General features: G+C 41.7%; 1 protein-coding gene across 1 annotated transcript in view; it reads right to left on the bottom strand.

Annotated features, from left to right (window-relative positions):
* Nucleotides 1–8,747: 8,747 nt before the first annotated feature.
* IPMK (inositol polyphosphate multikinase) overlaps nt 8,748–26,525 on the bottom strand; it is a 43,603-nt gene continuing 25,825 nt past the window's right edge. Inside the window, exons 4-6 of the mRNA XM_063339475.1 lie at nt 23,627–23,799; nt 12,406–12,487; nt 8,748–11,823 (exon numbers count right to left, since the gene is read on the bottom strand). Of these exons, the coding sequence (XP_063195545.1) occupies nt 11,189–11,823; nt 12,406–12,487; nt 23,627–23,799 (890 nt within the window). The 3' untranslated portion in view covers nt 8,748–11,188. The remainder of the gene's footprint in view (nt 11,824–12,405; nt 12,488–23,626; nt 23,800–26,525) is intronic.

Here is a 26,525-nt window from a genome sequence, read left to right as displayed (position 1 = left end):
AGCACAAAGCGCAACTGCCCCATGAACCAGCTTCCCCTGCTGACCCCCACCCTGGTCACACAAGCCCTAGGGTCCCTGTGGGGGAAACCCAAAGGCTCATTTCCCCTGGTCTGACCCCCTGCAAAATCCTAACGGGAGGAAGGAGGCACACAAAGAATAAATCAGCAGTGTGGCCTAACATCGAATGCCACCATTCCTGCTGGGTACAAGGGACACATCCCAAATCAGCACTTAGCCTCACCCAGAGAAGCAGCTGGTTTAGGAGGGTGCTGCAGACCATTGTATCAGCCTCCAGACTCTCAGGATACTTGGCAGGACTCTGTAGTCAGGGGTGCCGTGCACAATTGAAAATAGCGCTGAATTTGATCAGAGGAGCAAAAGAGTCTTTTCCGAACATACTCCAAGAGGAAAGCTCCTGCTGATGTCCCCGAGAAAAGTGGACCCAAACAGTCTTCGTTTAGTAGTACCAAACAAAATGCAACAGCTCACATTTTCTCTCTTAAAGGCAACTTTAAGGCAAAAGTGGCTGGACCGAACTCAGTTTTCCACTTTATCAAGAGTCATGTGGAATATTAGCAGTGGTGCCCATGGGGAGAGCCAGCATTGTGATTTAAGGATAACACAGATTAAGTTAGGGGAGCCGTTCTGCAATTCACAGACTCTGTTTTAGTGTGAATAAGTTAGGGGAGCCGTTCTGCAATTCACAGACTCTGTTTTAGTGTGAATAAGTTAGGGGAGCCATTCTGCAATTCACAGACTCTGTTTTAGTGTGAATAAATCAATGATTTCTATTACTAGCTCATTACACTGGTATGCTTCACAAGTAACAAACCCTTATTTTTGTTAAACTTCTTCTATTTCAATGCACTTTTCTTAAGGAAAAACTCCCAGTTCCCTGCAAATGTGTTCCTCCTCTTCTGCCTTGTTCTCTCCCCCTCTCCTTTAATTGACTGTCCATTCTGTCTTGATTTCTATACCCTGGGACCTACCTTCATTTAGATAAAGCTAACATACTTGAGGGCTAAAAGTGGCACATTCCTTTCGTGCTGGCAAAAAAGTTTTGCATTACGAAGACCTTCTGATTCACTTCTCAGCCTTCCCACACCGGCTGTCCTGCCAACTGCTCTGACACACAGTGCAGTTGCTTTTGTCCTGGCAAGTACCAGGTGAGATGAAACTTTGAAAATTAAAAAGGGTGAATAAAGAAGAGTAAATCAAGGGTGTACTCAGGACTTCTGTGTCTTTGCTGTTCTCCTAGAGGCACACCAGCTTTTACAGATCAAATTATTCATCATTTTACTTCTCCAGAAGTAAACAGACTTTTAATAGTGGTAAAACATTAGTGCTTCTAAGTCTTGCCCCAAGTGGGTGTGAAAGCTGAGCTGTGACAGAGCCTGGCTGGTTATCAGCCCCCTCCAAGGCACCACCATTGCAGGGCAGAGACCTGGAGCCTTCTTGCTCAAAACGTTGGGTACCAGTGTTGAAAATAGGCCCGAAAAGCTACCAGACAGGGAAAGAAGTCAATTCAAGCTGATTAAATGCCAACATGTGGTTACAGTCAGTGGGCTGAAGTCTGTAAAAGCCCTGACTAAGGAGGAACACAAGGGAAGCACAGCACTGGAGACTTGCCTCCTCCTTACGCTCTTTTCCTTTTTTACAGTCATATTTCCCTCTGCACAATTATTTTGAAAAAGGCCACTGAACAAAAAGTTGCCAGCCCTGGAAAGGAGCATGTTTTACATCCCCCAAGGATACCTCTCCTTCAGTGGCTGCACAAATGTCTAACACAAATAAAGGCTTCACGGTTATGTTACACAGCAATGAGTAAACAATGCTCAACTTCAGTAAAACTTAGGAACTGCCATTAGCACTAGAATTACTTATGTCAGATCCAAGATTTCAGAAAGCGCTCAATCTAGGCTGCTGGGAACCTTCAGGGTGTCTCAGAAGCACCTCCCATAAACCTGTGTGAGCTGCTGGGCTTTAATTAGACTGAAAAATCCAGCTACATGCATTTTGATTAGCTTTAAGGATAACTGTAATTTATTGAAAAGGATGTGTATGGGCCATGATTTTGGTTTAACAACACAAAAGCAAAGACAAGCTCTTGTGCAAACTGCCCAGCTCTTAAGTCTTTTTATAATGCAGTACATTTTTATAATTTGCAATGATAATTACAAACACATAAAAATACATCTGTTGACCCAGACAGATTGTAACTGTTCCTTTGATGCCTGGATTGCTCTTTTTCCATTTTATTGCTTTAATTTTCCTCATACAGACCACAAAAACAGTTTAACTGATAAAAGCAATTATTATATGCCTCTTAGTTCATTTTAAAACTATGGATTTAATACTCAAGTTATTAAAAATCAGATTTAAGAGAAGAAAGCAGGCAGGCTGAGGCCATGCTGTCTATTCACAAGAACATTATTTTTCTTTACGAAGAAGGTTGCACTACACAATATTAATAATTGTTGCTTAAGCCTGTGGCAACAACTGTAGTTTAATAGGTTATTTTGGACTTTTGCTACATGCTAAGGAAGGCAGTGTAATGCTGGAAGAGGGCTCTGATAGCCAACCCAGCTGGCTGCGATACAGAGCATCACATGGCACTTTATAAGTCAAAAATACTGCTTGCCTTTTTCCCCCCAGATGGATTTTAGCAGAGGAGAAAGGAGGAAGATGCTCAGACCACCAAAGCTGGAGAGGAGACATGCCCTGGGTAACCTGAGCCGGGTCCCAGGAAATGCATCCTCACCGATGCTAAGTGAGACCACTGTGACTTTAAACAGCGTAAGACCTAACAAAAGGCTGTGTGATTCCGCATGAGGGTCCACCCAGCTCCTCTTTCCATCAATGTTCCGAAAACCACACAGAGTATTCAAGCCATAGGAGGACCATTGCTTTTATGGACTTACATAGTAGCATAACAATGCTTTATGCTTGAATCAAATAGAGATCCAATACAAATTCCCAATGGTTTTTGAGTGCTACTGAACATGATGTTTTTTCTGGAATTACCTCTGCTACCCACAAACTTACATGAAGAGGGATGGCTTTCTGTGTGCGAAAAGGATGCCAATACCCCCTAGAGGAGATGCTACTCTAGTTGCAGACTCACAGCATTTGAGAACAAATGGTTTGTGTTGACCAAAGTCCAAGAAGTCTGTATTTTCTTCATAGCTGTTTCTGGTTTGTTTCTGGCTTTTCTTTTAAAAAGCTATTTTGAAAAATTGGTACTTTGGCACAGTCTCTATTTGATAGCTTCCCATCTGCTTGCCCAATTTATATCCACTGAATTTGCTAACAAAATCAAGTTTTTATTGCTAGCCACATTGCAAAGCTTATATAGCTGTGGGAAAATGGGCTGCACTCAATTTCTCCTTACGCTTCATCAACCAACGCATGTGCTGATGCCGATTCTTTACTGCCAGCGGTGGGGACATACAGTGCAGCAGGCCACAGGTTGCCCTTCAAATGCACTGCACAGTACATAGGTGCATTTATTTGCACTGCTGAGGGTCAAAGTAAGCCTAGAGATGACCAGAGGAAAACGCATACTGACTGCAGATATTTTACAGTTTGTATTCTAGATTACATTTATCCTCAGATCTTGTGGTGACCTAATCCACAAACTAAAATGTCCCATTTAATGAAAGTGTATGTTTGGGAATGGCAAGAGGGAAGAAAAGTAGAAGCAAAGATAGCAGAGCAGAAATAGGAGATGAACAGGAGATGAAGAGAAATGTCTGATGTTAAAGGTAAGCCTCCTTAATGGCTCTCTAGCAATCCCATTCCCCTTCCACAGCCACAATCTTTCACCACTTCCACTGCACCCAGAAGAAGCACTTGTCTCACCCAAAATGAGCCAAATGGAGGAAGTCAAGGCAGCAGAAAATTAGTAATTTATGTGTCAGATTGGTTTCCGGTGAAACCCACTTGCTGCAGAAGGCCTTGGCTAAGCTGGAGAGGGCACAGGAACAGATTTCCCAGGGCGAGCCAAGAGCGGGATTGTAACGTTTGGCATCCATTAACCATTAGTCACGCTTTGTGTGACGGAAAGAGGAAGAAATAAACCCAGTAGCTGTGCTAGCAAAGACCTGCAAGTAGGCCTTTATGATAAAACAGTAGTAGGTTTGCACCTCACACCGGGCTGTATCCAAACAGCCTGAACTCCACATCCATCCTGGATGGGATTTCCTTGCGGGGTGGGGGCGTCCTCTGTGCAGTTCCCCAGCTCTCCTCTGCACTGCCCCACATGTAATTTTCCTTTGTTTGAGTCAGTTTTCAGCCACGTCAGCTCCCTGACACGTTTCACTGTGCAGCTGTTCAAACCCTCACATCAGCACAAGGAAGGAGAGAGCAGAGAGACGGGGTGACCCCCAGCTGGGCGGTACCACACTGAGAAGTGCTTTGAGCAGGCAAGGAAGGAGCATGGTTCCTCCTTCACTCTAAACCAACAGGGAAAGGGGGTTTTCTTCAGAGGATTCTTAATGCGTAACCACCACTCAGATTTTTTTAAATTTAAAGCCCCCCCAAAAACTAGAACCTCACAAAACTATGCTTCTTGCCACAGTTGTGGCCTCACCCCGGTTTTAGTCATTTCTTCAATTCTGGAGCACAGGAAAGAAGGCTGCACAGACCTACAGGTCTGAACACATTTAGAAAGCTTTTGGTACACAAGCAAGACAACACATTAAAAAAACAAACAAACAAAACCACACAAGCAAATCCCCCACCAAAACCAAACAGATTTACAATGAAACTGGAAGGCTGTTCCTGCAGCCTTTCAGAATTAGACACCTGATGCCGGATGGAAAAGGGCTTGTAATCAACAACATACACAGCCTCTCGTGAACCTGTTCAGCGTTTTCCAGGATGAGTTTAAAGGATTATAGAAATTTTAGATACAGATGCCCTGCATAAACTATTTAATTCATTTACTTGAAAGTATGGTGTAAAATAAGACTGCTGCGCTCTATATTCCAGAATAACTGCAGGCATTGTCCACAATAGCTGGAAACTACTATTAATTGGCACCAACTGTTCCAATATAATTATAACCATGATGCTCACCAGTTGATTAATTTAATTTAGTTTTCGCATCTGCAAAGCGGTAACTCTGTTGCCCACCTTAACATGGGCAGTAGATTCTTTCATGGACAGCTCAGCTTACGGTGTCTTTGAGGACAACTCGCATGATCCTGCTTTACAACCCAGAGCACAAAGGAAAAGTATCACTTCTCCACAATTTCATCTCTGCCTTCCTTTTACTGCCCAACTACTCGCCCTCTTCTGAAAGAACAAGGAGAAAAGTCACGTCAACTTTAACCCCCTTAAGCTGTGATTTTCCACAGCTTTCAATCAAACACTAAAGTTAATCTTGACGTTCGATTATTCTGGAGTAAAACAGCCATTTCTTAATTGCTCATCAAGGCCCAAATTTCTGAAAAAAAAAACCTTTTTTTTTTTTCCTGTGTCTCAATTAGGGGGATAGCGTTGTCTTGTCCAGTCCTCCTTCCATTCAGAGAAGCACTTCCTAGTAGGGAAGAAGGTTTTAGGAAAAAGGCTGGTGGCCTGCTATGGAACTCAAATACAACGCTGAGCAACAATTCACAGGCAACACAGCAAAGCATGGACTTGTGTTCAAAAAACAAGTTCTGTTTTGGTTTTTTTTGTGTGTGTGTTTGGACTATTATTGATTTTTTTTTCTTTTTATAGAGGTGACTCATATACTAAGGCAAGTATTCCTAACAAACCATGGCGATGACAAAAATACGGTGGTAAAGCAAAACTCGTAAATCCAAGGTAAACACCTGTCACAGAGCTCATGGAAAAGAGATGAAAGAGGGATTAATTAGTGCAGGTATATTCCAGAAAACTTTTTCTCAACAATCTTCCTGTATTAAAAAGAAAACAATTATACTTGCAAGTCACTTGCAGAAAATTTTAATAATTTGCCAAATATACAGCTATTAGAATTACCCTAAATATCACTTATAATTAAGTTACAAAAGTTGGTAGATAGCGTAGTACAATGTTCTATAAAATAAACACATGTAATATTAACAATACCCCCTGCAGTCCAATAATGGCGAAAAATAGCAAATGAAATTACAAACACATACAAATTAGAGGAGATTGAGTGATGGCTTTAGACACTTGAATCAAAGAAATTGAGGCCAGACTAGACTAGATACATTCATCCATCAAACATAATTAATGTAGAATTTTAGATTTTAAAAAACAATTAACACCACAACATCAGGTGCAATTTCACATGCTTTCATTTCTCTTCCAGTACAGTTCCCAGAGTATTAAAGTGCCTTTGTGCACTCTAGTTTCGTTTATAGTCAGGTGCAACACGCATCATATTTGGAAGTTACTTCATAGGTCACTTTTTGAAAAAAAAATATGATAGCTATTGGAACCAATGAACACAGTTCAAACTAAGGTGTTTTTAAAGTACCTTTGTTCTGACTATTTGCTGTTAAATGTCATAAACCAAACAAATTAAACTCCAAATACACAGGGCCCATCCCCACTAAACAAGGCTACAATAAGAGATATTTCTTGAAGTGTGTTTTCTGCTGTACAGTCCTTAGCTTTTCTCATTTGTTCCCCTTTCAAACACTTCCCAAACAGTTACATTTGTCCTTTGGATGACAACCTTCTCTGCAGCTTTCTTTTATAGATGGCTGTGAGCATGGAAAACGGGCCGTATTTGGCCTGTGGCTATGGAGAAACATGTAATTCACAGACAGCATCCTACAATGGTCTGTTGTAACTCAATTAATGCGCACAGCATAATCTCCCTGTGAGATACCTGAAGATTCACAGCCTTCGGATCTTAGCCCTAGCAATCACCTCCACTGCAGAACTGACCAGATGTCCTACTCAGGGCTCCTTCTGAACTTCCACCGCCTTCCGCTATGCTACCTTCTTCTTAAACCCAAACCTCAATATTCATTGCAGTAAGAAAAGGAAAACTTCATGCAGTTTGGCTGGCACTCACCTTTCCCCCAAAACGTCCTCTTCAAAACACAGATAAAGGTGGTTCACAAAACCTACTATCCAGTCTCTCACTGAGGTATGCTCTCCACTGACATTCCACTGATACTCTTTCACTGGAAAGAATGCAAAAGGGAAATTGCCTTTCCCACAGGATTTGAGGCATTTTGCTGGTGTTTTTCAATACCTGCACTGCTAAGAGCAGTTATGGGGCATAAGTTTTTTAGGAAATAAAAATTTCACTTTAAATCATTCCACAATGATGCTATGGGAGGTTACAAGTGGAAAGGGCTGAAGAAGGCACTCAGGAGGAAAGCTTACTTGGAGGGAAAAAAACATAAATTGGGAGGGAGGATAAACAACTAGTGGTAACTTGAAACAGCTGATGTGGAAGAATAAAGACTCACATCCACTGTCCTCCTATACTTGATAATACTTCACATCGTGGAATGGGAAAACAACTACAATGATGGGTAAGTTCAGGCTGTAAGCGCCAGCGCAGGTGACGCGTGCCCTTTGCAGCTGCTGCGACATGTAGAAAGGCCCATTTTAAATACTGCATGATCTAGACTCAGATCAGCGAGAGCTCTCCACAGGTGAGGGTGTCTTACTGGGCCTCTAGATGTGTAATTCGCTAACATTACTTAAAATACTACGTCCACTGAAGTATTTCAATATCAACTCTGTCAATCAAACTAAAGGGAATTAGTGATTTCCTAATCTACTGAGTACTTTAAAAATTCTCCATGAAACTGTAGCATTATGGAAAAGAACAATCTGAGTATGCGTTACAGCAGAGAAAAAGAGAAAACAGCGTAAGCTTCATGTGAATCACAACTATAGGTAAAGTCTCTGGTTTAGTTCATAAAATGATTTGATTAAAATATTTTAAACATTTCATAATGGTACAATAATTTCCAATGTTATTTATGCAACAAGTTCCACCCATATCCAAAAATACCATATATGTAAATGCTTTTTTATAAAACTTTATACAATTCAAGCTCTCGTTAGGTAAGCCTATACACAATTCTCACAATCACCTCGCTAGAGAGTCTTCAGAAAAGTATATCCTCAGAGAGTACATGAACGACAGCGCTTCCTTGAATCTTCCCTTTTGACAATCGACTCTCCTAAACCAAACTCTTATTGCTTAAAAAAAAAAAAAAATCAAAACAGACAGGTTTCATCAAAGACGGATATACCACACCATTCTGGGGAAGGAACCTGCTTTCATTTTTATTTCAGTTTTATTTCAATTATTTATTATATTGCAGTTAATTTCAGAAATCCCTATAAGCCTTGTTACCATGTCTGTAAAGATTTCCAGGTAAGTGTCGCCTGTCCTACACACTTCACACACAGAACCAGAGAGACGTTGCTGGGAGGGAGGGAGGTCGGTCGATGGCAATACATACGTTTAGTGACCAGCGTCTCCGTCTTCATTTTCTAATTAATTACGTAACCTGTTTAATGATTTCTGTGAATACATCTCCAACTATAACTGAAAGCAATCTGATCAGATAACAAGACACTAGAAACACCAGATCTAAAGTGTGCAAGAACAACGTGAATATAACGCCTTTGCGGGCATAAATTCACAGCTGGTACTATGCCAAAACACCTCTACAGCAAGCTTTATTTACACAACTTCCAATTAAAAATACTGTTATCTCTCAAGCTACTTTTTAAATTAATACATCCATAATAACTAGCAGTAAAAAAAACATGATAAAATTTTATATTTTTTTTTATTCAAAATATTCTGACAGTTTAACAATATTCCAGGTGCATTACAAACACTGCCATAGTCAACACAACAATCAATACTTAAAGAGCATTCAAACACTGAAGACATATATCTTAAAGCAGAGACAGGAGAATGCGCTTATACTAAGAGCATACACATCATTTTCCAATAACTGACTTCTTTGAGGCAGATGTCTGATTTCTCTGGCACAAAATGGATTAAAATCCAGAAGAGATGAATTACAGAGGACAAAAATTCAGATGTATAAGTGTTTTCCCCTATATGTTCTATAAAACACTGCGAATTTATCATACAAGGCCACTACCAGCCTAGACTACTCTAGTGTTGACTATTTACGGGATAGAACAACAAAATCATTACAGAGAAACCAGCGTCAAAGCAAACAAAACCACAAACTCTTCCTAGAATATGGCTTAAATTAGTTCACAGAGAGTTGGGAATATATTAACTATATGGTGCAAAGGAAATACCAGGTAGAAAAAAAAAAAACAAAACAAAAAAACCAAACCAAACTTTCTCTTCCTGATCTTTTCCCCTCAGCCTTCACCACAATTTGCACGAAATTTTCAACAAAATGATACTGCCCCTCCTGCAAGCGTCTTTTCCCATGCTTCAAAAACATGATGTTACTAACAGATTGGTTTCATTCCTGAACGTATCAGCCAATATTAGCTTTAAAGTTTAAACAATGTAGTTCTACACATAATACCCTGTTTCTTCCAATTGACCCAGGTTCTCAAATAGAGCTACAATTTCAGATTTATTTAAAAACAGCATATTTGCTTGAAAAAGTATTTATCTCTTTCTGATATAGAAAACAGATGCCAAATAGAGAACTTGCAAAGACGTGTACACAAATGAGTGCTTAGTGCAGGACATCATACAGAGAGAGCAGCAAGGCCACGGTGCCACACGAAGTCCACGTGCAAAAGATGTACGTTTCCAATGACCAAATCCATTCTAAGAAGTTTTACTTCTGAGGCTCGCTTAAAGCGTTAAAGTCTTGCTCGATAGATGGCAAGACTCCTCCGTCCCCACTTTCCGTACGGCTGACTACACAGGCATGGTAGCACAGCCACGGACACAGCATACAGAAGAGACACACCAAAAATGCTTTGGATGCATCATCCTGATCTCAAATATTCCATATGAAAGCTGGGACTCTTCCTGCGAGAAAGAAGGAAGTGGGACAACTTTCAAATTACACTGCTTGCCTCTGTGTTGTAAAAAAAAAAAAAACCTCCAAAAAAAAAAAAAATTGGCTTTAGCCCAGGGCAAGAGAGCCCCAACTCCACTGCAACAAACGGAGGTACAGCTGGTTGCTCCAGGGCTGAACTGGATCTTCTCAGCAAAGGGTCCTTCACCTGTATTGCTCGTCCTTTCCAGTCAGTGCTCCCCAGCAGTGGAAGTGTGAAATGCTTGTTACAAAAATACAAGCAGCAGACGGCTAGAGGAAATCTCTGTACGCTTACTCAAAACACCTTGTTTCCCCATTCCATTAGTTTGCTTTTAAAAAGCAATGTTTTTGGAGAAGGGCCATCAGAACAAAGGAGCGAGGCATCTCCCGTAGTCACAACATCAGACACTGCATTAACAGATTGACTTAATCTCCTAAACCAAATTAGTTCCTGGAACGTCTCGCGTTTGCATTCTTTTACTCTTGCTTAGGAACAAGCAGCTTCTCTAGCAGTTGTGCAGTTTAAGCCTGTTACGATATTTTACTCCAGCATTTAGTTAGCACCTCAACGCAAAGTACGTTGTAGCTTGTCTATGGTGAACATGGGCTACGGACAGCCACCAAGAGGGGAAGGGCCCACACCAGGCCTGAAAGAACAGCAATATCGTTCCGTGACATTGAATAGCACTTTTTGATATGCTGGCTTCCAGGTTACACTACAGACTCAAAACGGGATTTCTCTCAAAGTGGGGTTAACTCCAGTTATTCAAATAAAGTAAACACAAGAGGGCAGCACTGAGGACATCAATCCTGCGCATTAGGAGTTTTCAGTCCATTTTCTAAAAACCTGTTAACGGAGATACGGCTCAGTGTCAAGGCTAAGTGGGCAAATGTTATCTACGCTAAAGTCGTTACGGGAACTAACATAACCCTTGCTTATAGTACAACTGTACTCCTTGGATTTAAGCCAACCATATACATTTCATCCTACTAATTTACCTATCTTGCTTAATCTCCAGTATCTTCATCCTTTCACACTCCCTAATTAACTATCAATTATTTTCCTGAGTGAGATTATAAAAAGTTAAACCCTTCTACCAAAAGTACAAAGACAAATAAAATATAGAACAATACAAACCCAGTTATACAGCATTACAAGTGCAGAAATTCTTCATGTTGTTGCTCTTCTTTATCATTGGCCCCCAGTAAAAACCATAGCAAAGAATTTAGTTATCCAAAATATTTTGAAGTACTGTGATTAAATTCTTCAGACCATAAATGTAGCCCTCATCCTTGGTGTTGCTTGGAAACACATGAGCAAAATCAATCATTCGGACTTCAACGTTTGCACTTTCCTTGATCTCTGCTGGCATGTGACAGAAAACTTTTTCCAGTTGGGGTATAACGTTTCCGTTCAGATGCTCCTGTGTAATGCACGTGCTGCTTTTCCACACGTTGTCTTGCTCCAAGTTTTCAACTTTCAGTGAGAGTTGACTGTGGTGCCTCTTAGAATACGCCTTTTTGTGAAGTGCATAAAATTTGGACAAGCCTTTACTTACAGAGGCCTCAATTTTTCCATTCTCTGTAGAATTTATTACATGAATATTATTATTATACTCCAGTATGTCGCCACCCGATAACAGTCCTTTGGGCACTCCTCTCTTCTCTGCCAAGGTCACATCACTCAACCGCACGGTTGTTGCCTGACACGAACCTTCATAAACAAAGAGTAACGAGCTTGCATAAAAGTTGAGTTGCTTCTGGCCCTCAAACCACGCCAAAATTTTTTCAATCTTCTGAATGCTGGCAGCTATTGCATCTTTTCTCAAGCAGTACCCATTGTGGAAAAACTTTGAGATGCCTGCAAGAAATAGACACGTTTGGGATTATTTTCATTCACCTCTGAAATCAAGTATTTTTCTTTTGGGATGCGAATAGTTCTTGATTTGGAGAAACAGACAGTATTCACATAGTTTCCTTTCAGGCAATTATTAACTAAATCAAAAGCGAACTGAGAAACTTCAGTCACCTCACCTGTCTAAGGCCTGCTGTATAAAACTACAGATTGAGCTTGGAATATAAATAAAACTAACTAATCAATTTATCATTTAAATAGTAGATGAACATGGTTCCTGCTCCCCAGATCATTTTAGCAAGCATCTGAACAGTTTGGGGCAGGGACCCATTAAATTCTCCAGGGACAAACAAGCTCAAGCAGCTCTTCACCATGAGTGACAGAGCTGACGAGTTAGTGCCAGCTCCGGGGAGAGTCGTGTACGTGTCTCTGTGTGTGTCCTTCTGTCCCTTGGTGGGGGACAGATGAACAGATGTCAATTAATAACTAATTTGAAATAGCTATCACCACCAAACAGCCGTATGACAGTAGCCTTTTTATTTGTTGTTCGTATAAGAGCACCACATTCTGGCACACAAATTCCCTTACCGTCCTTTACTGTTTCCTTTGTCAGGCTCCTTCCATAGTGCTGGTTTTGCGTCTCGTAGCTGTCAGAAGAGACGTGGTAAACCTGCAAGAAACAAGGAGGTACCTCTGTACTCACTGCGCGCCGCCAGTACTTCTGCAGGGCCATGAGGCACCAAAATCTGTGGGACCGTTTCGCCCTTGCTCAGCTTTAGGTTCCTTGCAGCGGTCAGCACTGCCCTCTAGTGCTCCGATCTGCACAGTCCTCCCCCTTCACAGCTTTGGGTCTAAGCTACAGCTTTTTTTAATTTATTTTTCTAATTTTTAGGTTGTTCTGTTTTTTTGTTTAATTACAGGTCTAATTTACAGCGTTTGAAAGACATCATTATGTTGGCAAAAATCAACATATCCATTACAGGAAAACATTTGATGCAGCACCTGAAACTTATTACTCCTACTGATTTAATATTCATAGTAACATGGGTAAGATGTAAAAAGCTGAAAAATTCAATGCGATTATTTTGAAGTTCTTAAAACTATAAAAATACTTAGCACAACAGCTAAACAACAAGAAATACTATGATGTGACCAGAAAGGTTCAGCTCCATGAGATGCACCTGAAACTACATTAAGACGTTTCAAATGAGGTTATAATAAATACATGACAAATGAGGTTATATTAAATAAGTAACATGAGTGAAAGCTCGGTGCCAGCCTTGATTAGCGGTACATCAGCTCCCGCCTGAAAGGGCAGCAACTCATATGGGTACAGTTTTATCCATATCAGGAATTATACAAGCTTAACAACTTAACTCAAAAATGTTTTACATAGAGACACATTTTCTCTCTAACTGAAATAATTTCCATAGCAGAAACGTGCCAGCCAGCCAGGCCCAAGTCTAATTTGTTTATGAGAGTGCAGACAATTCTTATTTGCAGAAATAACGGTGTTACCAAGCAGGCAGTTGTCTCTGGCAGAAACTTTGTGCTTGGCACTCGTTCAGACCACCCAACCCTGCGGCACCCATCCCCGCTGCAGCGCTCTGCCCGCCCTTCACCCGCCGTAAAGAAAGAGAGGATCCCATGGAAAAGCACGTCAGGGCGAGGCACCGTCCCCCAGTCCCTCCTTCGGGGTCTTCTTCTTGCTGTAGCCCACAGAGACAGTCCAGGACAGCGAGCCATCAGCACATAAAAAGGAGTGCTACATGAGCAATAATTAAAAAAAAAAAAAATAAAAAAAATTTCCTTTTCCGTTGCAGCCCCCTGCCCTGAAACCTCTCCCCCATCCAAACCACGATGAGCACAATGTGAAAACGCAGGTCCGTAACTCCTGCTTCGCAGAGTAGCTGGGAAGAAAAGTCACAAATAGCTCTTATTTTGACAAAAAGATAGAAGTACTTAAATTCAGGGTCCCCAAGAAACTTAAAACAGCGTGGGGCAATTGATTAAAGTCACCAACCATGAACTGAAGGGGCAGTAAATAATTCTGGTTATTCTAAAGAACTAACAGTTGTAAGCCTGAATGTTTAAACTCACTTGGTAGCAGAGACACTTTCCACCATTATAATTCCTGTTTCCACTGTTACATTACTTACAGAAACTGAGGCCCTGATGCCCATAAGCTGCAGAAGATCGTAGCAAAAGTGAGTTATTCTAAAACAGCATCTGACAAGTGTGATTTTGGTTTCACAAAACCAATCCTTTTTCACCACTTTTTTTTTTTTTTTTCCAAAGCACATAGAAGAGGTACAGCATGCAATATATGAACCCAAAGACTACTTATGTAAATACTTCAGGTACCAAAGTTACTTTCAAAAACATACAAATAGTTTAAAAAACTTTTTAAATAAGTGCCACAAGCCAAAGGTAATTAAATAATGCAAGAATAAAATAAATATATTGCTTAGGAAGAGGATCAAGAGTCTGACGACTACATCTAAGTTTTCGCTAGTGGTATCTTCATTTTAGTAATATTAAACATTCTCATTTAGTTGGTCTAGGGGCAGCTTCCTCCATACACCAGCACTGCAGCACACTCCTGAACGAATAATGTTGTTTACCAGAACCTTATCTCTTCCCCGTAGGAGCTAACAGTTTTTGTGACACGGGCACTTGCTTAAAAACACCGATTAAGATCTGCAAGCTCATTTTGTTTTCCAAAGAAAGGCTGGAGCAGCACATAAGCCCCCTGTGCTTTTGAGCTGGGTCTCCCGTGAAGGCACCCTACCTGTTAGAATTTGCACAAAGCCATTGCCCCCCCAGATGGTTTTATATATAGTTTAAGAATACTCAGGCAGATGGGCATGTTTTGCATTTTTAACTGCATGAAATGGTTGATGACAAACTACCAAGTGCCACACATGTACCTACCATGGAATGTGTATATTTAACTACCTTGTGAACAAGCGAAGACTCAGAACACCCGTGGTTACCACTGGGCTTGGCTGCAGACAACAGCGTTAAAAGACAACATCTACAGATAATGATGGAAGTGTTCTCCATGGTAGCCAAAGAGCTGTCTCTCCATACTGCTTCAAGCCTTTCCTCAACTGCAAGGAAGTGACTAGTTGGAACATTCCTGGAAAACCTCAGCCAAATACAAATACCTTAAGCCCCATCCTGAAAGCAGAGGAACAGAAACCTGAGGTCAAACAGAGAGGATCTTTCACCAGTTCTTCCTTCGCCCTCCCCCCTCCCCAAAACCACAGGGACGGCAGTGCTGCAGTACCAGCAGACTAAGATCAACTTCCCAGTCTACAGACCTCTTGCTTCACCGGGCTTTTGTCCACACCTTCACTGCTACTAATCTCCTACTAACCCTTCCCAAAAGGATATTTGCCTTTGAATCAGCCTCCCTCTGTTGTTGCAGCTGTCCGCACTAGCCCATTTCTATCAAAACAATGACAAGTCACATAAGCCAAATCTGGAACCTTAAAAACAGCCAAGAAATGATTAGACAGGAAAATTTCACTTCTTCTCCACCTGCCACAGCTCATTACGTTGTTTGCTCTGTATTCACAAGGTGTTTCATTGTATGGCGCAAGACAAAGAAAACCCCTGACATGATATGCAAAACATCGCCTTCAAGAAAAGTCCTGCTTCATCAGTGATTTCTCATACATTCTTACTACCCAAGACCAGAGCTGTTTCAGCTGACAATGTGGAGGCTCCTCCTTGTGCCTACAAGCAGCTCCCATCCGGTGAGGTTTCTGCATCGACAGAACTGGAATCCTGCATGCTAACAGCTTCAGTTTTTTAATTAGCATTAGTAGGGACTCTGTATGGGCAGCACGTCAAAAAAGCCAGATGATTAACCGTCAAGGGAAATTATCTTCAGACTTTCTCAACCTGCATTTGGCTTTTGTTTCCCCAGGACGTGTCAAGCTATTGCTGTTTGCATACGCACACGTATTTTTGTGTTCTTTTTTCAATTACTGTTAAGTTTGCCTGCCGTTCTTGAGCTAAAATAAAAATCCCGGTCCGGTGCACTCTTTAAAACAAGCGCAGCCCTCGCAAGGTCTCAGTGGTGAGATACAGGGTGTGGAAACCTTGCAACTGCAGCTTTAGGAGGCTGAGCTGAAGCCTGGATTTAGGAAAACAAACGTCAAACCTTATGTAATGTTATTTACAGTCATTCAGTACCGACTTCCACAGGGAGGCAGAAAAATACACACACTGTTCAAATACTTATTATCTGTGGCAACTCCCTAGCTTCCAGAAAGTGTAATTTAAATACATATTAATTAAGACTAGCCTGTTCGGTGGAGATACGGCTATCACAAACAAAAATCTCTATTAAGTAACTTGCAGGCCTCCTTCACATCTGCAAAAAATATTAACTAATCCACATCGACGGAACTGGAAAGAAAGTATTTTGAGCCGGCTCATGCAGTGCCGCAGTGGGTACCTGCGGAGCCAAGGCTCGCTCGATTGCACGCGCCATACGGACTCCTGCGCCACCAACATTCCCAAGCCAGCGCCTGGGAAGCAGTTTCCCACAGAGCTCACAGTGCCCGTCCCTGCTCCCCGCGCATGCCCCACAAGAGCAGCCCCGGACACGCTTTTCTGAGCAAGGACAGGGAGATCAGAGATACAGGCTCTGATGCCGAGACATCCAGACTTCAGAGCGCAAAGGGCTGAGCTGTACACCCCTCGCATTTTTTCCTGTAAATATACTTAAGTCACCCCTATTTTACACTTCTGCAGGTTAGAGCGAGCCAGTGTTTAAATATTACACACTTTTCTGTTTACAGCCAGGCTCCTAACTGGCATCTGAAGGTCAGTACCCAGCCTGCCGCTGAAACTGGAGCCGAGCCAAAAGCAGGGGGTAAGCAGGCAGCACCTGAGGACATCTGGCCTCAGCACCAGGCCACCACCTTCGCAGGGGGCAACTCCAGCGCCAGGCTGAGACCCACAGCTGGGCACCTATTGCCCTGACCTCATGGTTGTCCCTATATAAATACACAAGTTTCTTTCAGGTCTGAAGAAGCCAGGTTTCTCTGCAGTCCTGTGATCCCTCAGGGACTGGTCTGCCACAGCAGAAGACTTAAACACCAAGTTTTAACAAGCCTTTTTTTTTTTTTTCTTTTCAAAAGAAAGTAAAACAAGAGTTTGAAGAAAAAAAAAGTAAAGAACTTTTTTTAAAATACATTCTCTTATTTGATACTACTGCTTTATAGTAATGCTGTTATTATTACTGATACTGAGAGTACAGTCATTTATCTAAATCCGTTTCTCTAAACAACCCCCTTTTTTAAAGCAAAACAACACAACACCCTTTCGTCGTTGTCGCTAGACCGCAAGTGATGCAAGTACACACATCCCTGCCTGCTGCTGTCTAGAAAATCCAGCACAGGATGGATGCACCCCTGCTCCCCTGTTTCTAAGACTATACTTATATATATTCTGTTTTTTCTATCCGTTTTACTTCTTTCTTTGTTCTTCTGGTATTTGACAGAGTGCTGTATATGATTAAGTGTACCACCAAATGCTCTGACAATCAATGTAAAGTTTTAGTAAGGTCATAGAATCATAGAATCATTTAGGTTGGAAAAGACCCTTGGGATCATCGAGTCCAACCATCAACCCCACTCTACAGAGTTCTTCCCTACACCATATCCCCCAACACCACATCTAAACGACAAACACATTCAGGGATGGTGACTCCACCACCTCCCTGGGCAGCCTATTCCAGTGTCTGACCACTCTTTCTGGGAAGAATTTTTTCCTAATGTCCAGTCTAAACCTACCCTCTTGCAGCTGGAAGCCATTCCCTCTTGTTCTATCGCTAATTACCTGTGAGAAGAGACCAACACCAACCTCTCTACAATGTCCTTTCAAGTAGTTGTAGAGAGTGATGAGGTCTCCCCTCAGCCTCCTCTTTCTCAAACTAAACAGTCCCAGCTCCTTCAGTCGCTCCTCATAAGATTTATTCTCCAGGCCCTTCACCAGCTTCGTTGCCCTCCTCTGCGCTCGCTCCAGCACCTCAATATCTCTCTCGTATTGAGGTGCCCAGAACCGGACACAATACTCAAGGTGTGGCCTCACCAGTGCTGAGTACAGGGCGACAATCACCTCCCTCCTTCTGCTGGTCACACTATTTCTCATACAAGCCAGGACGCCATTGGCTTTCTTGGCCACCGGGGCACACTGCTGGCTCTTGTTCAGCCTCTTGTCAATTAGAACCCCCGGGTCCTTTTCTGCCAGGCAGCTCTCCAGCCACACTGCCCCAAGCCTGTAGCGATGCATGGGGTTGTTGAGGCCCAAGTGCGGGACCTGGCACTTGGCCTTGTTGAAGCTCATTCCATTAGCGTTGGCCCATCGAGCCAATCTATCCAAGTCTCTCTGTAGAGCCTCCCTATCCTCATGCAGATCAACAATCCCGCTTAACTTGGTGTCATCTGCAAACTTACTGATGATAGACTCTATGTCCATATCAAGATCATCAATAAAGACGTTAAACAGAAATGGTCCCAACACCGAGCCCTGAAGAACACCACTTGTGACCGGCCGCCAGCTGGATTTAACTCTATTGACCACCACTCTTTGGGACCGCCCATCCAGCCAGTGCATGATCCAGCAGATCGTATGCTCATCCAGGCCATCAGCAGCCAATTTTTCCATGAGCATTCTATGGGGAACAGTCTCAAATGCTTTTCGAAAGTCCAGGTAGATAATATCCACAGCCTTTCCCTCGTCCAATAATCGGGAGATCAGGTTTGTCAGGCAGGACCTGCCTTTCATAAACCCATGCTGACTAGGCCTGATCCCCTGCTTGTCCATTATATGGCTTGTAATGGCACTCAAGATGATCTGCTCCGTGACCTTCCCTGCTACCGAGGTCAGACTGACAGGTCTATAGTTTCCCAGATCTGCCTTTCTTGTAGATGGGTGCTACATTTGCTACCTTCCAGGCCATTGGGACCTCCCCAGTTAGCCATGACTTCAGGTAGATAATGGAAAGTGGCTTGGTGAGCACGTCTGCCAACTCCTTCAGCACTCTTGGATGTAACGCATCCGGTCCCATAGGCTTGTGCGCATCCAAGCGGTGCAGCAGGTCACTGATCACTTCCTCTTCAATTGTGATGACCTCACCCAGCTTCCCCTCCCTGTCCCATAGCTCACGAGGCTGGGTGCCCAGGGAACAGTTAGTTCCACTGCTAAAGACTGAGGCAAAGCAGGCATTGAGCACCTCAGCCTTTTCCTCATCCTTTGTGACTGTGTTTCCCTCTGCATACAATGAGGGAGGGAGATTTTCCCTAATCCTCCTTTTGTTGTTAATGAATTTATAGAAACATTTTTTGTTATCCTTAACAGCTGTAGCTAGGTTGAGCTCTAGCTGCACTTTGGCTCTCCTAATTTTCTCCCTGCAAAGCTTCACTATATCCTTATAGTCTTCATGAGAGACCTGCCCCCTCTTCCAAAGGTCATAGACTCTCCTTTTGTTCTTGAGGTCCAGCCAAAGGTCCCTATTTAGCCAGGCCGGTCTCCTTCCCCACCTACTTGTTTTTCAGCACACGGGGACAGCCTGCTCCTGTGCCTTTAAGACTTCTCTCTTGAAGTATGTCCAGCCTTCCTGGGCTCCTATATCCTTCAGGGCAGCCTCCCAAGGGATTTTGTCCAGCAGTCTTCTGAACAGGCCAAAGTTTGCCCTCCGGAAGTCTAAGGTGGCAGTTTTACTAACCCCTCTCCTTGTTTCTCCAAGAAGCAGAAACTCAATCTCATGATCACTGTGCCCTAGACAGCCACCAACCTTTACTTCCCCCACAAGCTCTTCCCTGTTCACAAGAAGCCGGTCCAGGAGGGCACCTTCCCTGGTTGGCTCACTTACCAGCTGCGTGAGGAAGTTATCCTCACACAGCTTATGGAGCCCTTACATAAGTTACAGAATGGAATTATGTTGAAACAAATTCAGTGAAAAGGTGGAAAAATAAACTCCTAAATAAAAGAAACAGTAACACTGAAGTTCAATGATTAACTATTTTAAAAAACAGCTTAATGCATAATTTTGGACTCCCAGAACTTCCACAGAGCACCTCATTAGAATAAATTTATTTTATGCCTCCTTTTTATATAATGGGGGGGGGGGAAGCGGCCATCTCTCATCTCATCTATCATCAGCTTTTTCCTAACATCCAGGAAATCTTATCAGCCATGAGGACACAAGTGGACCAGCTGTCATATACATGAAGAGAATGTCATGTAAGGAAAAACCGCTGGGGAAAAAAAAGATGCCAGGGTACCCATCTGTTAGAACTCACGGTAAGAGGATGACAAATGGATCTCCTGAACTCTACAAATGAAGCACTGCTGAAACATACCCTTCAATCCACCAGCAGGTACCGGACTTGGAGGAATTGCTGCGTTCCATTCTGCAGCGGGGATTCGGCACCGTCAGACTGAGAAACAGATGAGCCAAACTCAACTGCAAGAGCCAGGGAGCGAGAGCGCAGGGAGAGAAAAGCAGAGGTGGCGGAGATGCGGAGAGGTAACAGAGCCAGAAGAGAGAGACCAACCAGTGCCTTGGTTTATTGCTTGTTTCAACCACTGCAGACATCTATTTCCAGAGTTTTTTGCAAGGAGCTTGCTTGTTTGGAGGTGGGTTGGTTTTTTTTTTTTCCTTTGGTTGGTTTCTTTGGTTTGCTGTGGGTTGTTTTTGTTTCATGGTGGGGTTTTTTTGCTGTTTTTGTTTTGTCTTTCCTGTTTTCTTAAACATCAACGCTTGAACTAGATTTATAAACGTAAAAAACCCAAACAGCTCTGGACATTTTTTTACCGTGGAAGAATATGAACACTAGGTGCAGGATTTAATAGCTTTATTATTCCTCCCCTCCTAAATCTTATTAACAGATCAGAGCTTATGACAGTTACCACGATACTAGAATGGGTTCATAAAGAACTCACAAAACAGACTCAGCTACAGTCAGTTTTAAAATATCTTGCAGGAACATGTGCTGTAGGTTAGGAAATTCATGCCTTTGATGAGGGATCTGCATTACTGCATGCAATAGTTCACAATATAGGCACAAACCAATGTAAATTAACAATGGATTATACTGGTAAAGTTAGGTAATCACCAATTTGTGCTTTAAAAAACATATTTCAGAAATATTATTGACGACGTGATAGTGCAATCTAGATGTTCTGGAAGAAAAAGAAAACCTGCAGAAAACGGGAACTGTGGATTCTGAACGGATTGCAAACCCGAAGTGAGATCACAACCCACACATTCTGCTTGTATTCAACAGCATGCAGAATGCTCTATTTTTAATACTGTGTGCACTGTGAAGATATTTCTTATATATTCATACATCTACTACTGAAACCATGTTGCAACTTGTATTTTTGCTATTGGAACCATACCTTAGTTTTCCAACTTATATTGAAGCTCTCACTACTTTCATAACAAATCTATGTCCTCATCTGCTTAAGAATCTCTCTGCTAAATATGAAACTGGGTTTTTAACCAATGGTATTGGAGTGAATGTATTTTCTAAATGCATTTCCATCCATTTTTTCTGTCTATTCAGTGTGTTAAGATGAATAGTTTAGCACATGCCAAATGCCAGAACGATGTGCATAAATCAAAGCTCTGCCAGACTAGAGACTTGCTTATTTTAAGGGCAAAAAAATATATATTATATATATATAAGAGATGACTGCTTATTTACCAGTGCATAAAAAATAAAGCTATATCAATGGCTTTTGGCGTAAAAACTGACCATAAATAAATTTTAGGGTAAAAAAAAACAACGCCTACAACATTTTTGCTTGTATCTCTTCATGACAGCTTGTATGATGTGTGCTTTAAAAACCACAGATAGCTACATTTTCTATTTATCCTGGCCTTCTCTTGCTCTTCTAAAATAGAAACTGAATAAGCAAGCCCACCTCCGTGTTAAAAATAACACTGAACGGGGAGATTAAAACCAAAATCCTCTACTTTCTGAATCGTGTTATACCATGTTTTGCCCAGCAAACACTAGCAACCGTTACCCAGCGTATTAACTGCTAGAGGCCATAAATGCCCGTACAGGAGAGTGTTTTTACATGACGGCCAGAATCTTGCAAAAATAAAGCAAGCAGATAGGCAGAGAGTACCCCATAATCAAGAGGCGGCAAGCTGAGCACAGAAAATGGCTTGTGAATTTAGACTTTGCTAAGTGTTGCGTGAGGGGAGGAGGAACCTTTTGAATTCTTTTTGGAAAATAACTTCAACGTGCAATTTGCTACCAAAGGCACAAAATAAATCTCATCTGGTTAAGTGCCACATGGGAAAGGGCAATGCTTGGGGGAACCATCGTTATACATTACAGCTGGAATTAGGGAATCGAAAGAATGTCTGCAACAGGATGAAGATACTGAATAAAGTTATAAGAGACAATGGTAGGAACAAGAGTCACAAGCAGAAACACCATGGAAGTGAGCACTCATTCCTTTTGCACTGTCATGAAACAAGGAGGTAAAGTACATGTTTTACACACGAGATAAGAAATGCAATGTAATGATGTAAGCCAAACCCAAAGCTATAATCTCCAGCCTGCCTTCTCCATCTAAACTGTTTGACTGGTTTTTGACTTCGCTCCCACGTTCTCTCTCATAGGCTTACATAATTACTACTCATGACCACTATAATTTATAGCTGTAACAGCTTATCTCAAGACAGAGTTAAGGCTGAGAGCCTAGGCAATTAAGTACAAAACATTACGGAGATATTGGAATTATTTCAAACAATGATGCAATCTGTGTGCCGCTGCTATCTAACAGCAAAGGGGAAGCTTATCAATGTCTTCAGCCGTTTATGCTTGCTGATGCAGAGCTTGGGAAGCCCTGGCTTTCTGTATGCGAGAAGGAAAACAAAAATCTCCTATCAAAAATAAAATTATTCCTGTGACAATCATAGCAGAAAAAAAGTACTTTAAATTCATTTCATCAGGAATTCATTATTGACATCACTTTTATGTTACTGATCCATAAACATTCTGTACAGATTTTCTTTACATTGAAGTTTTACAGTAGCCAATACACAAATATTGAATCTTCAAGTTTCTCCTCACCTAAGGAAGCGTAACAGAGTTAGTACAGACATCTGCAGGCCCTCATCCATCTCAAACTAACCTTCAAGTGACAGCTGTTCCTCGAGCGTGTAAGCATCAAAGGCGTTTTCTTCTGGTGGAAAGCTTTTTTAAATGCAGAACGTAAGCAGCTATTTATAACTACACGCATCACCTCTGAGAGCTAACTTACTCTTCCCTAAATAGAAAAATTACATAAAAATTATTTTTATTCCAAAAAAAATCAAGATGAAAAATTTCGAGAGGATACAGCTTGTTATTAAATCATTACAAAGACTGGTTCAGTAAGTAAATCTCTGACTTAAGGTCAAAAAAAAACTTTAATAATTTGAAACATCTGCCCTGTAAGAAGAATTAAGTGCAACTACATTCAGTTTTAAACAACTACGGTCCGTCCAAACCCCTTTCTTGTACACATACACAGAACTCAGGTGGCAAATAGATTCCCAGGAGGGACACAGCCAAGTTAAACACTTACTGTGAAGGAGAGCAGTGTTTTGGAGCATATTTCACACAGCAGTTGATACCAGTACTACCAACATATTCAGATAACACTTTATTTACGTAAAACTCAAGAGGACTGTCATTTGCTAGAAAAACTAGCCGCTGTGCCTGGTGTGGGAGAACAGGCCAGAGCATAAGCTGAATTTGAAAACAAAACAAGTTCTTACCCTCATGCCAAGTACCAAAAAGCCAATCTCTTCCATCAGCGGGTACTTGCTGACCTGCTGCTGTATCTTCTCAGCTGAAGCATACGGATCGTAACTTTTCTGACCTATTTTTACATCCATTATGCAAGGCTTATTAAACTTACGGGTCACATCTTCCAGTTTTAGATACGTATCTGTTAAAAAGACAAAACTTTCATAAACAGTGGGTCAAGGCAAAATAATGATATAGTTTCTGCTGAGCTTCTGTGGAGGAAGGAGAATCGTATAAGGCTGTGTGAGCTCTTTAAGAGTCAAATCTGCCTCAGAGCACAGACTACACCATGGTCATTGACACCCACAAATTCTGTTGGCATTAAATTCTAAATGCTTTATTGTTTAGAAAATTGTGTACAATTAAAGTGTGTTAACATTGTGCTCAAATTTAAATTATTGCCCAGATGAAATTCATGAGTAGCTTTTATCAAGCCACTGGCATACTTCGAATAGCATTAATGAGCACATACAACTGCAGGTTGCTACAGGGCTGCTTTTGCAACGGCGATGGTGTTTTCTTTCGCTGTGTGAAAGGGATAGAATTAAAACTGCAATTTTTCTTTGTGTCATTTTTAAAATGAAATTAATGTTTCAGAGTCCTACCCTACAGGGGCCGAAAAGCATCTCATTTTTCTTCTTTTTATCCGACTCCCCTCTGTTCTTATTTCTTATGGTACACCATTTGGGGAAAACACTCCTCAAATCTGAGGCTGCCTTTCATCCCTTTCCAAAAGTCCCTTTGGGAGGGTGGGTGGACCAAAAAAACCCCAAGCCCTTGGAGCGCCTAAAGATCGAAAGGAGTATCTAAAACCTGGTCAGACTGGTTTGTGTTTTTCTCCAGTGCAGGCCAGAGACTATTACCAATGTGATCCATGGCACCAACTGTTAGAACACAACAAGAAAACACGCTTCAGTAACTGCTCGACTCGCAGACAGCTCTGCTCAGAGGAAGCTCGCACAGGTCTCCGGCCCCTGCCAGGGCACGGTATGCACCAAGACAACACACGGCATCACCGCACACCACGTTCTTCACACCCGCTTCTGCAAATCCACCTGTTTCCAGTCACAAACTTCACGTTAGTTTTTTTTCCTCTCAAGTACAGCCTATTCCATGAGTGTATTTCTTTGGCTTCAATGCAATCTGAATACACAGAAACGTTGTATTATTCCCCATTCCTGCAGCATAATCTAAAACGTGATGGCCAAAGAAAGCAAAACCGATTCAAGTTTAAAGAGAGAAGAGGGACAAAAGTGCCCTGTGATAGCTGTACAGACAGGCAACAAAACCAGTTAGAGCCAAGAGAAAGGGAACAAGCAATGTCCCATTTTCTACGTAACAAGTAGAAACACTTTCTTAAGGATAAGAAATGAAGTTTTATTTTATTACTTTAGTAAGTCCTACTTAGAGCTCCAATTTTTAGACCATGATGATCAAACGTCCCAATTCCCCAAAGTACGTACGTATCGATCTGAAGTAAGTTTGGTTTAATCTTTAGATGCCTGCTTTGTGTATAAATGGGACTAAGCATATTGTTAATGTAAAGTCACCCTCAGGAAAGCATGTCGAACCAATATCCTACTGAAAAAATAACCAATCTTCTAACTCACTGTCCTTTGGGCTACCGAATCAATCTAGCTACAGCAAAAAGAGTTTCATTATAGACCAGCTCACCCATAAAACAGGTTTGTTAACTACAACTGCAGGGATATCCAAGCTCAAGTAACTCATGCTTAACTTTGAGAAGCTCAGAAAATGGCTGCAGTCCTTCACCACCAACTCCAAAATGCTTTGGATTAACGTCGCGAGCACCTCTGGACTCAAACTGTTACAGATAAAAAATTATACAAATTGCAAGTTACCACAAGTTACACAAATTGTTTAGATGCAACTTCTTTGTCAACCCTAAAATATGGGTATATAAAGTCGTGTAAAACATCTATTTCCATAATGCAACAAAAACGAACCCATAAAACCAACTAGCTTAAAAAGCAGAACTGAAATCTCCCCAAACCCAGCGTATTTCCCTTCAGACTATGTGCATGTCATGCATAGTCATGCTCTTTCCACCCAAGGCATTTGTAGAGCAGCCCTGGCTATCTGCTGTCCTCTGCTCCACTGGTCCAAATCTCTCTTTTTAAGCCTACAGCACCAATGTTCCACACCTCCAAAATATTTAATAGTTCTAAATACCTGCCACTTTTCAGTTCCACATCCATTTCAGATCTGTTAAACTAGAATATCTCCCTTAGTGACCTCCTAACAATGTAACAGTTGCTATTTTTAAAAAATTAGGCATTAAAATAACTCAGGAGATAAAGCTAAACCCAGGAAATACTAATTACTTCGCAAAGCCTGAGAATTATCCAGAAATTACTCATCTCTCCCATACTTTTTTGAATTATTATTTAAGCCTTCATCATTAGCTAACTGCTAGCTCAGAATTAAGACTCTGTTACGTCTGTTCAGTGCACACCCCCACTCTCAAAAGAGCTTTTTGTCCTTGCGGGGAGAGCAATGCCCCTGCAAATAAAGCATTACACCAAGTTATTTTTTCTCATTATGGCTTCAGAAAAAAAAAAAAAGGCAGCAAGCATTTATGCTTCGTTTTTCCTGGCACTGTTTGGTTCTTTGCATTGTGCTCAAGACCTATGGTCTACTGAAAGAGACCCCCAAACCACAGTATGAGAAGATACCACAACTTTCAACCTAACAATCGTTAACCCCCAACAATATCTCAAAGCATTAAGACTAGGGCAAACAAAGCAAGCTGCAGATTCAGTAAGCTTCTCATAGTCTTCGAGGATCCCACCCCAAGGTCATCAACAAGTCTGCAGCTGAGCCTAGAGAACTAGAGACCTCTCCTTC

The sequence above is a fragment of the Chroicocephalus ridibundus genome, chromosome 6 (genome assembly GCF_963924245.1).
Source record: "Chroicocephalus ridibundus chromosome 6, bChrRid1.1, whole genome shotgun sequence".
NCBI lineage: Eukaryota > Metazoa > Chordata > Aves > Charadriiformes > Laridae > Chroicocephalus > Chroicocephalus ridibundus.
Note: the sequence above shows the minus strand (reverse complement) of the source record. Positions and strands in the feature narration are given on the sequence as shown.